Source organism: Doryrhamphus excisus, linkage group LG7 (genome assembly GCF_037039965.1).
Source record: "Doryrhamphus excisus strain RoL-2023G ecotype Guam linkage group LG7, RoL_Dexc_Guam_v1.1, whole genome shotgun sequence".
NCBI classification, from domain to species: Eukaryota; Metazoa; Chordata; class Actinopteri; order Syngnathiformes; family Syngnathidae; genus Doryrhamphus; species Doryrhamphus excisus.
Window position 1 is genome coordinate 1,550,292 of NC_136363.1, and position 15,673 is coordinate 1,565,964.

The 15,673-nt window shown below is 40.2% G+C and overlaps 1 protein-coding gene across 2 annotated transcripts in view; it reads left to right on the forward strand.

Annotated features, from left to right (window-relative positions):
• Nucleotides 1–6,777: 6,777 nt before the first annotated feature.
• The window catches only part of kcnq4 (potassium voltage-gated channel subfamily Q member 4), a 39,490-nt gene continuing 30,594 nt past the window's right edge, over nucleotides 6,778–15,673 (forward strand). For both annotated transcript variants that reach the window (XM_078791872.1, XM_078791873.1), the window contains exon 1: nucleotides 6,778–7,100. In XM_078791872.1, the coding sequence (XP_078647998.1) occupies nucleotides 6,799–7,100 (302 nt within the window). In that variant the 5' untranslated portion in view covers nucleotides 6,778–6,798. The remainder of the gene's footprint in view (nucleotides 7,101–15,673) is intronic.

Consider the following 15,673-nt stretch of genomic DNA (forward strand, 5'->3'; position numbering starts at 1 on the left):
GACAAGCTAACTTCTCTAGTCTGCGGGAACCGCACTCCATTCACTATTTTCCAGTCGGTCTCACAACTAAATACTGTTTTGAAATACTTATAACAAACTATATATGTTTGGGGTTTTTTGGGTCAAATGCAAACAAGTTTCTCCTGCCTGGGGAACCTCACTCCATTCACTATCTTCCAGTCTATTGTAGTGTTTTGAAATACTGATAACAAAACATTATTTTGGTATGTTCAGGTTAGAATAATCCCCTATGTAACCATTGAGGCAGATTGACAAGCTAACTTCTCTAGTCTACGGGAACCTCACTCCATTCACTGTTTTCCAGTCTGTCTCACAACTAAATACTGTTTTGAAATACTTATAACAAACTATATATGTTTGGTTTTTTTAGGTTAAATGCAAAAGTTTCTCTTGCCTGGGGAACCTCACTCCATTCACTATCTTCCCGTCTATTGTAGTGTTTTGAAATACTAATAACAAACCATTGTTTTGGTACGTTTAGGTCAGAATGATCCCCTATGTAAGCATTTAGGCAGATTGACAAGCTAACTTCTCTAATCTGCGGGAACCTCACTCCATTCACTATTTTCCAGTCTGTTCTAATGTTGTTTTTATATGCTACTATTTTATATGTCAAGATGGTCATCCACATTACAACACAGGCAAATTGACAAGCTAACTTCTTCAGTCTGTGGGAACCTCACTCCATCTAGCTTCCAGACTGTCATACTCTTAAATAAATATATAATAAATATATAAATATATATAAAATAAAACAAACATATTTTTATTCATTAAATAAAAAAAATTCTACTATGCTTGTTCGATTTGATTGAGGCTAAGGAGCATCGAGCTCTATTAACAGCGCCCTCTTCTGGTGGTTGTCTCCCGAGAAAGTCGTTAGGGGGCGGGCAGGTGGGGTGTGATGGGGGGGGGTAAAGTATCTGTCTGTAGATCCCTCCTGAGTGGCTTCTGGATCTGGACGGGCTGCGTGGGGGCGTGAGGGAATGCTTGGAGAGTCTGCAGTGGAAAAACAACAGTGGAGTTGAGTGGGTGGGCAGTGAAGACCCCCCCCCCCCCCCCCAGTGTAATTCCACTCTAGTAGAAGAAGCCGTTGATGAGCGTTCTTCCATATTTGCATGCACGCGGATTCAAATCTCTTCTTGAACGATCCCCTTACAAACCCACGCCGCTCCACCGTTAAGAGTTTAGAGTCCGGGCCGGCTCAGCTGTTGCCGGTCGTCACGGAGGCCCAGTAGCCCGAAGGACGCTGCTAGGGACTGGGGGCAAAGGGGGCGGGGGGGTCTGCTGGATACCCCCCCCCCCCCACCACACTTCTCAATGGAAGCCTGCCTCCGCTGTTGTGTTGTGTTGAGGCGGCTTTGATGTAAACCCGCCACCCACCCTGGCACATCCCGGGGGCTACTCGCCCCTCTGTCGACACCCTCCTACTGCGGCCCTGGCTGTGGCACGGGGGAGGGACAGGTGGGGCTGGGGGGGTTCCACAGCTTGTAGTGGGAGATTCCCAATACAGTTGTTTACATGGCCACTATCTTTTACACAAGTAAAACATTATTATTATTATTACTATTATTATCAATAATATTGTGACAATAATTTTTGATCATTTATTATTATTACTATATTTTTTTGTGACTTATAATTTCAATATTTTTGAAAAAATAAAATATACAGGAATATTATTATATAGATTGTTTTTGTAAAAACAAATATATTGTAATATATTTTAGTATTTTAATAAATGTTATATTTTTAATATATAAATTAATAATTTTGTAACTTAAAAAATAATATATGATTATATATATATATTTTAAAAAATAGCAAGAGTAAAATTATATATAATATATATATTCCAAATCCCAGGAGCAGCAAAGGTGTCAAATAATAAGTTATTATTATGTGAATGACAAGCATTACTATTTTGTACTGACTTTTTTTCCACTGAGCCGAGCGAGCGGCTGAGATGAGGGCCGTTAGTTGTTGTTTGGGATTTTGGAGTCAGAGCGCAGAGATTAATCCACGTAAAACTTCTGTGACATGAGCGGACCCTGGGAATATTCTAAGTCCAGATTTGTGACTTGTGAGAGATTCCAGCCACATTCCCGCACGTCAGGCTCGCATGACGACCCCGCTCCTGCTCTTGTTCCATAAACGCTGAGAACAACCGCTGGACCACCTTCAAACAATCATGGACGCCCTTCTTTGTGTCGCAACCCCAACCCTCTTTCTCTGGCCCGGTAGGTTCTCAAATGTGGCAAAACCCCTCCTCTGATACAGAGGATCTTTGACAAGCAGTAGTTCCTTAAAAGCAGCAAAACCCTCCTCTGATATAGAGGATCTTTGACAAGCAGGCGGTTCTCAAAAACAGCAGAATGCTCCTGTCATATACAGGATCTGTGACAAGCAGTAGTTCCTCAAAAGCAGCAAAACCCTCCTCCTCTGATATAGAGGATCTTTGACAAGCAGGCGGTTCTCAAAAACAGCAGAATGCTCCTGTCATATACAGAATCTTTGACAAGCAGTAGTTCCTCAAAAACAGCAAAACCCTCCTCTGATATAGAGGATCTTTGACAAGCAGGCGGTTCTCAAAAACAGCAGAATGCTCCTGTCATATACAGGATCTTTGACAAGCAGTAGTTCCTCAAAAACAGCAAAACCCTCTTCTGATATAGAGGATCTTTGACAAGCAGACGGTTCTCAAAAACAGCAGAATGCTCCTGTCATATACAGGATCTTTGACAAGCAGTAGTTCCTCAAAAACAGCAAAACCCTCCTCTGATATAGAGGATCTTTGACAAGCAGACGGTTCTCAAAAATATCAGAATGCTCCTGTCATATACAGGATCTTTGACAAGCAGGCGGTTCTCAAAAACAGCAGAATGCTCCTGTCATATACAGGATCTTTGACAAGCAGTAGTTCCTCAAAAACAGCAAAACCCTCCTCTGATATAGAGGATCTTTGACAAGCAGACGGTTCTCAAAAACAGCAGAATGCTCCTGTCATATACAGGATCTGTGACAAGCAGTAGTTCCTCAAAAGCAGCAAAACCCTCCTCTGATATAGAGGATCTTTGACAAGCAGACGGTTCTCAAAAACAGCAGAATGCTCCTGTCATATACAGGATCTGTGACAAGCAGTAGTTCCTCAAAAGCAGCAAAACCCTCCTCTGATATAGAGGATCTTTGACAAGCAGACGGTTCTCAAAAGCAGCAGAATGCTTCTGTCATATACAGGATCTTTGACAAGCAGTAGTTCCTCAAAAGCAGCAAAACCCTCCTCCTCTGATATAGAGGATCTTTGACAAGCAGGCGGTTCTCAAAAACAGCAGAATACTCCTGTCATATACAGAATCTTTGACAAGCAGTAGTTCCTCAAAAACAGCAAAACCCTCCTCTGATATAGAGGATCTTTGACAAGCAGACGGTTCTCAAAAGCAGCAGAATGCTCCTGTCATATACAGGATCTTTGACAAGCAGGCGGTTCTCAAAAACAGCAGAATGCTCCTGTCATATACAGGATCTTTGACAAGCAGTAGTTCCTCAAAAGCAGCCAAACCCTCCTCTGATATAGAGGATCTTTGACAAGCAGATGGTTCTCAAAAACAGCAGAATGCTCCTGTCACTCCTCTTTTATTGGTTTTAGTTTTTCTTTTTTGTTTCATATTTCTAAAAAGAGCACAGTGCTCTTGCCGTATAGAGGATCTTTGACTTGCTTTTTTGTGAAGTTAAAAACAGCAAGCACTCCTGTCAAATAAAGGATCTTTGACTGAGGTAAGCTAATTGCTTGCGTGTGAAGGTATGACAGAGCCTTGCAGTGAATACAAATAATAGACAAGAAGTGTTGCCCCCCCCCCCCCCCCCCCCCCCCGGCTCTTATCTTGAAAAATATGCCCCCCACCCGCCCACAAAAGTGGTAAAGATTGTTCTGGTGTTGTCAGCCTTTTTTTTCCTGATGCTTGGCTTTGCAGGTTTGCTCTTTGTGGCCTTTGCTGATGTCACCTTTGGCGGTCACATGACAAATTGAGGCCGTTGGGGAAGGAAGCTTGGGGAGCCCCCCACCCCCCAACCGCCACCACCACAACACCCAACAACTTCCCTTACACACACAATGCATTCCCCAGAGGCCCCCCCTTGACAGGTGATGCCAACCTCGCTGCTTGTGTCATAACATACAGTGTGCGTGTGTGTGTGTGTGTGTGTCAGCCATGTTCTCCGAGGACATGTAACCCCCCCCATACACACAGCACCTGTCTTTGCCCCCCCCCCCCCCGCCTTTGCTTCCACAGCAGTGAGGCTTCCATCAGAGCAAAGGTGAAGGAAAAGTTCTTAAAGGGGACCTGCTCACCTATTATGGGCCCTTTGTATTGAATTGACTCCTGTAGAGCAGCTACACACAATAACCATTGCTTTCTAGATCTTCCAGAATCTGCTGTGCTTCCTTGGATTTCCAAAACACTCTTGTTTTAATTGGGCACACTGAGATTGGTCACGCGCCCAAGTGCTCCTGAGGACTTCCTGACTACTGCCGAACCCCACTGTCAGCTCATGATCTACTGGCTGGCTTACCGTGCATGAACAACTACAACATTGGTAGTGTAAATTTGCTCATTACATGTTTTTTGCAGGACTAGCCGTGTTCAAAACCCGCTATTGGATCCACCGATCATGGTGGGAAAGGCAACGAGCAACTCCAGACATGGTGAGCTTGTGATTAGCATGCATGCTAAGATGCGCACTATAGAGTGCTACACAGAAGCTTGTGCTTCTGACTCTCCAATGTGACCCAGTAATGTTGGAAAGGTGCCAGGCTTTAGCACCCGTTTGGCGGATAGTTCAACTCCGTTCGTGTTCACAAAACTTTTCTCTTCACCTGGAACCTGCAACTCCAGCTTCTGGCTAACCTGGAGAAATACTTCCTGGAAGCCATTAGCAGTAGCTTTGTCCTAACACAGTGACTACAGCTTGTACCCGGGCATGCCCATAAAAGGAAGTCCGGGTCACTGTGACGTCATTCTCTGAAAGCGAGTGATCAGCGACCATCCCAAACTTTTTTCAGGGCTCACTTCCAAATGTGGAAAACTCATTAAATGAAACTTTGGAATGGTTTAACATCGGAATACAACATTCAAACTACTTTTATAGGCTGGAAAAACATCATAGGTCCCCTTTAAGAGTAGAATCCATGTCAATTTCCTTTTGACTTTGATGAAGCAGTCATGTGACAGCCCCCCACCAACACCCCCCCCCACCTCCCCAGTTAGAAAGCATGCATGATATGTCTCACATGTAGATCACACATTTCATTCAGCAAGGTCACCGTCTCCACAGCGGACGCTTGATTAGGGACACATATCTGCCGTCACACGCGTGACAGGAAGTTATTCATACTTCTTTATGGCACCGCTTCTTATACTTACAACCCCCCCCCGCCACCCCCACCCATGTCGCTAATAATAATAAATAAGCTCAATGCAATAAAACATACAAAAAGACGTTTGTCTTCAATACAGCAGATTTCATTTTATACAAAATATTTTTATATTTGCCAATTCCATGCAAAGATAACTTATTTCATTTCTGTTTTCATATCAATGACAGTACCAGCCAAACGTATTGACATAAAAATACTAATTAAATACACAAAATATCAGAAAAATATATCATGAAATTATAATATTAATTTTAAAATCTGTATAAAAATATCTATCATACAAAAATACAAATTATACATTATATAAAAACATTAAATTTATAAAATATCTAAAAAAATATTAAAAAAATACAACAAATACATAAATACAAAAAATGTCGCTAAAAAATAAGCTCAACGCAATAAAACATACAAAAAGACGTTTATCTTCCATACAGCAGATTTTATTTTATACAAAATATTTTTATATTGCCAATTCCATGCGTATTTCATTTCTGTTTTCATATCAATGACAGTACCGGTCAAATGTACTGACATAAAAATACTAATTAAATACAGAAAATATAAAATCTATATCAGAAAAATACACATTTTATACAGACAATGTAGAATATATATCATGAAATTATAATTTAAATAAAAAAATCTATAAAATATATATAATAAAAATACAAATTATACATTATATAAAAACATATTTTCAAAAATATAAAAAACCCAAATACATTAATTCAATTTCAATTCAATTAAAAAAATATGCATGCTTATGTAAGTCCAGGTATTTCTATATAGATGTAACAATATCTCCATCAGTCTATCTATGTATACATATATCCATGTACGTATACATCTAGTATCTATGTCAACATATATCTATGTATAGATCAGTCTATCTATATCTATATCTATCCAGTAACTTCATAAAACCGCAGCGGTGGGCGTGTGTGCGTAAGCGTGCATGTGACGTGCACAGCCTGCCGGGGTCGCGCCCGCACCAACGTCCCTCCACCTGGCCGCCCCCCCACCCATCTCCCACCCTCCCTCCCCTGGCCGCCCACTAAAAGTGATCCAGAGGCGGGTAGGACCGGACAGGAGCGCGGCGGCGATGATGTCCGGAGGTGACGTCACGCGAGTCCGTGCGGTTCCGTGACATTTTCGCCTTAACTTCCACCTGTGTTGTTGTTCTTTTCTTTTTCTCTTGTTGGTTTTTTTGCGGTACTTTTTGGATGGCGAGCGAACGTCGACAACTTGCGCCAAACTTTGCGCCCCCGCCGCGGCCGATCACGTGAAGCGCAGCCCCGGAGACGACCCCCCCCCTACCCCGCCGGGACGCTTCTTCCAGCATGCTGGGCAGCCCGTCCAACAACGGCGGCGTCAGGATGCTGGCGCCCCCGGCCCCCGGCGACGACCGGCGGGTGGAGTTCGTGGCGCTCACCGCCGTCCACACGGAGCGGAGCGAGCCGTCCACGCCGGAGCGAGGGCTGCCGTCTCACCGCACCGGGCTGCTGGGCACGCCGCTCCCGGGACCTCCGGGACCCCGGACCAACACGTCGGCCACCGGCAAGCGCTTCCGAAAGTTGCAGAACTGCTTGTACAACGTCCTGGAGAGACCGAGGGGATGGGCCTTCATCTACCACGTCTTCATGTGAGTCTTCTCTTCTTCTTCTTCTTCTTCTTCTTGTCTTCTTCTTGTCTTCTTCTTGTCTTCTTCTTGTCCACTTGCATGACAATCCAGCTTCTCAGCCTTTCATCCTCTCCATGTGATCTCCAGCCACCTCTTGTCTCACGGAGTGACTTTTACTTACTGTATATACCCAGATACTTATATACCCATATACATATATACTCATATACCCTTTACTTATATACCATTTATATACCCATATACTTATATACCATATATATATACCTACATACTATATACCCATACTAGTATATATACCCATACGTATATACCCATATACTTATACGTATATACTCATATACCTATATACTTATATACCCATATAACTGGATACTTGTATACCCATATATATACTCATATACTCATATACTCATATACCCATATATCCATATACTTATATACCCATATATATACTCATATACTCATATACCCATATATCCATATACTCATATACCCATATACTTATATACCCATATATATACTCATATACCCATATACTTATATACCCATATATATACTCATATACCCATATACTTATATACCCATATATATACTCATATACCCATATACTTGTATACCCATATATATACTCATATACCCATATACTTGTATACCCATATATATACTCATATACCCATATACTTACTATATACCCATATATATACTCATATACCCATATACTTGTATACCCATATATATACTCATATACCCATATACTTATATACCCATATATATACTCATATACCCATATACTTGTATACCCATATATATACTCATATACCCATATACTTATATACCCATATACCCATATACTATATACTCATATACCCATATACTTGTATACCCATATATATACTCATATACCCATATACTTATATACCCATACATATACCCATATACTTATATACCCATATATATACTCACATACCCATATACTTATATGCCCATATATATACTCATATACCCATATACTTATATACCAATATAATCGGATACTTATATACCCATATATATATACTCATATACCCGTATACTCATATAGCCATATATCCATATACTCATATACCTATATACTCATATACCCATATATTCACATATCCATATATCCATATCGGCATAACCTTACAGAGTTTTGCTGCTTAAGAATTGAAGAAGTTGAAGTTTGGAATCATTTTGTTGAAGAATCATCATCATCCTCATCCTCATCATCATCATCATTCCAGCAGATGAAGGTTTTGATGTTTGATCACACATGCTGCGTCTGCTACATATTTTTGAATATGACAAATAACCATTTTATATGACTCATTTATTTATGAACTTATTTATTTATTAGCAAAGTTGCTGAGAGCACTTCAACTTCAACCCAGAGGCTAAAATGCAGAGCCTGCTTTTGTTAGCTCACCTCTTTAGTCCAATAGTACTCAATAGTACTAAAGTACACGTTGTACTATTTGACACAAACATAAATGGAATTGGATGGCTGTTTTATAGTAATATGAATACACAGGAAATGAATAAAGGTTAGTTGTTTAAAAAAATATATATATATATATAAATGTGTGGTGTATAAAGAGTACACATCATTAGCTAGCATAGGAGTATCCAACTGGTAGCATCATTAAAACTACTTTTGGTGACTGCCAACATTTAAATGAAACTTTATTGACAAAGCACATCATGATTATCATTAAGTCGTGACTTAAATACGGTACTTTGACATCACTGACATCTAATATTTTGGAACTTTTTAGTATTAAGGCTACCAAACATGTCGTCCTGAAGTATGATGACATAACTGTAGAAAAAGTACAATATTTTGGTACGATTCATCATTAGGACCACTAAGAGTACTAGGTCACATGACCTGATTCAAATACACATTTTGTGCTTCATAGACTGGAAGTCCTGTGGGGAAGAAACTGGGAGCGTATTATGCGTCACAATGAAAATATTTCATTGTGATTAATAGCGTTTTCTATAATTAACTTGGAATTAATTCCATTGGAAATAAGTTTTTATCTATAATAAGTAGTGGACAATGCAGAACTACAGTGACAACTACATCACATTTTAGGTACTGTAAAGGGATATCATCTTTGGAAATATGGGACATTATTTCAAAACAATAATAATATGCTATTAATATCATAATAAATATATATATGTATATAATATAGTCAGTAAGTGTATTTTTGTATGACTATTTTTCATTATTATTAGCATATTAGCTCTTAAACTCACCCACAAATGTTCAGCAAATACAAAATGTGAGTTAGTGTGACCTCTCACTCTGACACAAATATGTTTTTTTTTTATTACAGTGTCATCTCAAAATAATATTAGTTTATTTATGATACTGGTTTTAAATTCTAAATGTTTGTGAGTAAAAAAAAGCCTATTATTTTTAAATAATAATAATTATTATTCATTCATTTTCTACCGTTTATCTTCACGAGGGTGGCGGGAGCCTATCCCAGCTGTCTTCGGGCGGGAGGCGGGGTACACCCTGGACTGGTGGCCAGCCAGTCACAGGGCACATATAGACAAACAACCATTCACACTCACACAGAGATGGCCGAGGGTGGAATTGAACTCGGGTCGTCTTGCTGCGAGGCCTGCACGCTAACCACTCCTTCACCGTGCACCCAAAATGCTTCACAATGAGTCACTCCTCAGTCACACACTAGTGGTGGTAAACTATATCTGTAGTCACAGCTGGCTGGGTTCATGTGATGGAAACATGGCTGCTAATTCGGTGGCTACGTCATGCTAGGGACCGTCAATAAATTGCTATTGCATTGAAGAGACTGCTATATTCTAAATGACAGAGTGATTTATAGGTGGGAAAAGTGGACAGGTCCCCTTTAAGTGGCCCCGAATGAGTCGTAAGTCAAGTCAAGTCGTGACTTCAATCCGGTCCAATATATTTGGACTGTTAAGTGTCTGGTCTAGAAAAAGTAGTAGCACACCTGTCCTGGCCGCCGCAGACATTCTGTCCTTGATTGACATGGCATCCACTGGGAAACGGCCACGGTATTAAGCGCCTTTGCCCCCCCCCCCCCCCCCCCCCGTGTGAATAGGTGCCCCCGCTCGGACATGACCGCTAAGTCATGACTTACTCTGTGAGTGGGCGACATGAAGTTGTTTGAGATGTGTGTTTTTATTGTCCTTGTCAATTCAAAGAACGCCGTGTCAGCCGCCCATGCCCCCCCGCCCCCCCGCCCCCGCCCCCAAAGTGGCCGGCAAAAGTCAAAGTTGACTGGCGGCTTATTTTTGTAAAGCGTGTCAGTGTTCAAGCGTCTTTGCCAGCGGAGGACAACAGTTGTCCTCCAGCTGTGTCCCTGCATGCTCTGTGGACGCCTGTGTGTGGACGCTCCCTGCGCGTTAGGAGGAGGCGTGCGCGTGCAGCTGCCTGGACGCTGATGCCATGTTGGATTTTTTTTTCACAGGGAAATCCCACACCGTGTTTTTTTTGCCCGGTACCCTCCACCATCTTGTTGCCTTAGAGGGCAGGTCACGTCGGAGGGAAGCTGACTCAAAGTACATTGATCTACGGTAATTGATACGGGGGGGGGCGTTAACCTACCTTGATCTCGCTAATTACTGCTGCTGGTGTAACGAGGCAGGGTGGGGCGTACACTCCAGAAAACGGGAGCACTCGGGGACAACTGGGAGTATTTCATGCTAAGTATTTCTAGCATCCTTATCACAGGACTGCTATCTACTTGTGGTGTTGGGGGTTGTACGTTAGATTAGATTACATTACATTAGAGGACAGAGACGACAGAACCAGTTAAATAGGAAAAAAATACCAATATAAACAATATACAATAATATTTACAATATAAACAACCTAAATGTATTAACAATTAACACTATTGATTAACAATTAACAATTAGCACCATCATCTCATTTGCATAAAGGGCCATGAGACATGCATGTCATTTTAATGGGACAAAAAGTGAGCAAAAAAAGCAAAACAAACACACTAGCACTCAAAAGTAATGAGACACTTTGTCATACAATAACACAGTAAAATGTCTCTAAACTTTTGAATGGTCAGAAGTAATGAGACACTTTGTCATACAATAACATAGTAAAGTGTCTCCAAACTTTTGAATGTTCAAAAGTAATGAGACACTTTGTCATACAATAATATAGTAGTGTCTCCAACTTTTTGAATGGTCAAAAGTAATGAGACACTTCGTCATACAATAACATAGTAAAGTGTCTCCAAACTTTTGAATGTTCCAAAGTAATGAGACACTTTGTCATACAATAACATAGTAAAGTGTCTCCAAACTTTTGAATGGTCAAAAGTAATGAGACACTTCGTCATACATTAACATAGTAAAGTGTCTCAAAATTTTTGAATGGTCAAAAGTAATGAGACACTTCGTCATACATTAACATAGTAAAGTGTCTCAAAATTTTTGAATGATCAAAAGTAATGAGACACGTCAGTCGCCAAAGCATCCCGAAACACTCGCAGGCGTTTGACTGCTAGTGTATGCTTGATGGTTTGGATCCCTGGTCTGGTTCTGGTCTGGTAATATATATATATACATCTGGGCCCCCCGGAGCCACGAGAGCTCCTTGGCTGGGGTCTCCTCGCTGGAGGGGCCGTAAAGCTGCGTGCTTCTGTCTGCTTGTTTAAGAGTTTTAAGTCCTGATGATTTAGCTGCTTTTTAGCCCCCCCCCCCCCCCCCCATAAAAGCGTGGCGTGCTTCCCAAGTAGTCCCACACAGGACGGCGATCTCGGTCTCTTTAAATTGTTCCTCTATTGACTTTTTGACAGCTCGGGACCGAAACGAGTCTTCATGCGATTGTGGCGTTCCGTGTTCATCATTGGCTTCCTGGACCACATCAAAGATCCTCCGTATGACACGACCTCGCTGTAAATCATCTATTTCCGAGCGCCATCATTGACCCTCGCTCAGCCGGGGGATTGGTTTCGGTGTTTCCCCTCACCTTTGACCCCCCAACCCCTCCCCCTGTCGGCCGTTTTTCCAGATGGGCAGGGCCGCATATAGCGTGTCACATGTCTCCGCTGCCCGCCCGCGGTTCCTTTCGACGGGGTCTTGGCGACTCCGAGCTAAAATCGGAGCGCCTCCGTCGGCCGCTAGCGAGAAGCCGTGTCACGCCTCCAATATACGGACAGGAAAAGACGCCATTGGTGGGAGCGATTGATGGCTTCCAGGAGGGTGAAAATACTCCTCCTGTGAATTATTCATAACCGGCATAGAAGGATTATTCATGTGGACTTTTTTACTTTGCTCTTAATATGGACCAAGGTTTGATTCTGGGTCTGCTTGGACACCAATACCAACATGAATTACATACATACATATATATATAATACATACATACATACATACTACTGCACAATCATATTGATAATAATAACTCATTGAACAATATTTCTACTATGCACAGCAAAATACTGTCTGTACTTCCTCTCTTTGGGTTTTTCATGTACTTGCTCTTTTTACCAAACCATCATCATAATTATTACATTTCATTTCATTTATTCAAATATTATTAATCACACAATAAAAGCATGATGATGAACATGAAATGAAATGAAATCTGGATTTATTTCATTTGGATGCTTGCACTTTTACAACAAATAAAAATAAAATAAAATAAAATAAAATAAAATAAAATAAAATAAAATAAAATAAAATAAAATAAAATAAAATAAAATAAAATAAAATAAAATAAAATAAAATAAATATAAATAAATATAAATAAATATATAAATAAATAAATAAAATTACATTACATTTAATTACATCACATTACATTACATTAAATTACATTAAATTAACGTATTAATAAATAATAATGTGATAGTGTATAAATGTATTACATTGAATGCTTGCATGTAAATTTTTTTTTAATTAAATTAACGTATTAATAAATAATAATGTAATAGTGTAATAAATGTATTACATTGAATGCTTGCACTAAATTAAATTAAATTAAATTAAATTAAATTAAATTAAATTAAATTAAATTAAATTAAATTAAATTAAATTAAATTAAATTAATAATGTTTATAATATAATAATAATGTAGAATATGAATGTTTTTATGGTAAACTACAACCATGACAATAAAAAAATTCTAAAATTAAAATGAAACACTCCTCAGCGGTATTTGCTAACAATATGTTTTCTATGCACAAATGAGAGTTTAGTTGGCCGCAAACACAATAATAAAAAGTAAAATAAAAATAATTTAATAATAATTTCCCCTCATTTTGTGTTGTATTTCAACACCACAGCAATCAGGAAGTGGAAAGGGAACATATTAGGGAACATTTATGTCAAATGTCGTTGAATATTGACATCCTGACAAAGTGTAGGTTGGATTGGCTTTTGTGTTTTATTTGAAAAAAAAATGGCTGACTAGTGGTCAAAGTTGAAGTGGAGAAAGTTGAAGTAACGTCTTCAGTTTAATGGGCCAAAATGACTTCAATGAGTGAATTCTCACGTCCAAGTGGAACTTTCTGTCTTGGCTCCGCGCAGGAAAACATCCCCTGTCACCTTTTATGGCCCACACTCCAGCAACTGTGTGTGTGTGTGTGTGTGTGTGTGTGGTGTGTGTGTGTGTTTAGGAAAGCTTAAGCCTAAAGTCGCAGTATTTATAAATGTGGAGGGAGATACCCACGGCCTGGCTGCTGCTCTCCACCTCGGATTTATTTAAAGGCACTTAGCTTAGCATCACATCTTCTGTTTTTGCTAAATGCACCACAAGCACATTTTCATTACGAAAGAACTGCTGGAGGTTAGATAATGTGGTGAGATTTGTGGCTAGCTGTTTCTTTAAAAAAAAAAGCAATCCCTCCTGCTACGTCTTCTTATTCTCTGTTTTTCCTCTTTTAATTTTTTTATTTTTTAATCTATTCACGTCAGCAGCTTGTGTAAATTCTGCTCCATTAGGAATCCTTTATGCTTTTACCCTTCCTGGATCTCTCATTAAAGCGCCCCTCCCCGCTCTAATTGACTCCCCAACCCTCCCTCCTTCCTTCCTTCCTTCCATCCGTCCGTCCTTGCTGCCTCTCTTGTCTTCTTCACGTGTGCGACTCGTCTTTTACCAGCAGGCAAAGTAAGAGCGTCAGCTGTTGGGAGGATCAGTCTTCATGTTTGTCTGCTTGCCAGAAAGAAAACAATCAATCAATTAATCAATCCATTCCACCGCATGGAATTTCTGCCACTTTTGCTCCACCTTAATAAGGTAACTAATTAATCACATGATAAATTGTTTGAGATGCCCCACCTAAAGGTCCCGTTTTATGCTTTTCGATAATATCCTAACAGTAAAATACTCGATGTCCCTTTTAACCTGTTTATGAGCACAAAACATGAGAAAGATCATCTACGGTGCAAACACCATTGCGAACTACAACAGCAAAATTAAACATATTGTTAATTTGTTTGTTTATTGTATACCAAGAAGTACTTTCTAATTAATTTTGGTTTACAAGCTCGACCCCTCAAGCCTCAATATTCGGCATGTGTACTAACTAATTTCTCTTCATATACGTATGAAAATAAACATGTGAAAATATATAACCACATACATTTGTCAAGGGTAAAATTGTGCTTATTCCAATGACAGTCTTGAATTAATTTTGACTTTTAAATTATGTTTTAACAATAATATGTGACCCCAGAAGCTGTTTATCAGCACCAAACCTAAGAAAAATCTGTCATTTACGGTGCCTTTGGTCTGCATACGCTACGATGCAAACACCATTGCGAACTACAACAACAAAATTAAACATATTGTTAATTTGTTTGTTTATTGTACACAAAGAGGTGTTTTCTAATTAATTTTGGTGTACAAACTCGACCCCTCAGGCCTCAATATTCGGCATGTGTACTAACTCATTTCTCTTCATATACGTATGAAAATAAACGTGTGAAAATGTATAACCACATACATTTGTCAAGGGTAAAATTGTGCTTATTCCAATGACAGTCTTGAATTGATTTTGACTTTTCGGGGCATCAAACTTTTTCTCCCTTTTTTGTTCCACTTTGGCGAGAAGAGGTTCTCAAACACTCACTTTTGTGCCAGACAAGCCCACCCCATGTATGGCCCCCTGGTCTCGTCAAACAGCAGGCTTCGCTGCACGTGTTAAAATGCATCTCCACGTAGAGTTTGGTTTTTATTTGTATTTTAAGACATCCCAACGGTGACGTGATTGACGGCGAAGACTTCCACTGGCATGAAGGCCACCCTGACCTGCTTCAGCGGGAACTCAGGCGGTGATTCATCCACCAGACCTTGGATTTGGCGTTTCGGGAGACGCCAAAGTTGTGTGTGGTTGCCAGGTGACCACACTGTTGTGATCTGCTCCGTTTTATTCGTCCTCCAAAGACAACAGCCGGGTTTCATACGCGGGCGGGAAGGCGCTCGGTATTCATTTCTACTTTGGGTGCAAAAACCGCCCGGCGGTGTCAGGACGTCCGTCAGGGAGTCGGGTTTCCCTGCAGAGACCTTGAACCTCAGTCCTGAT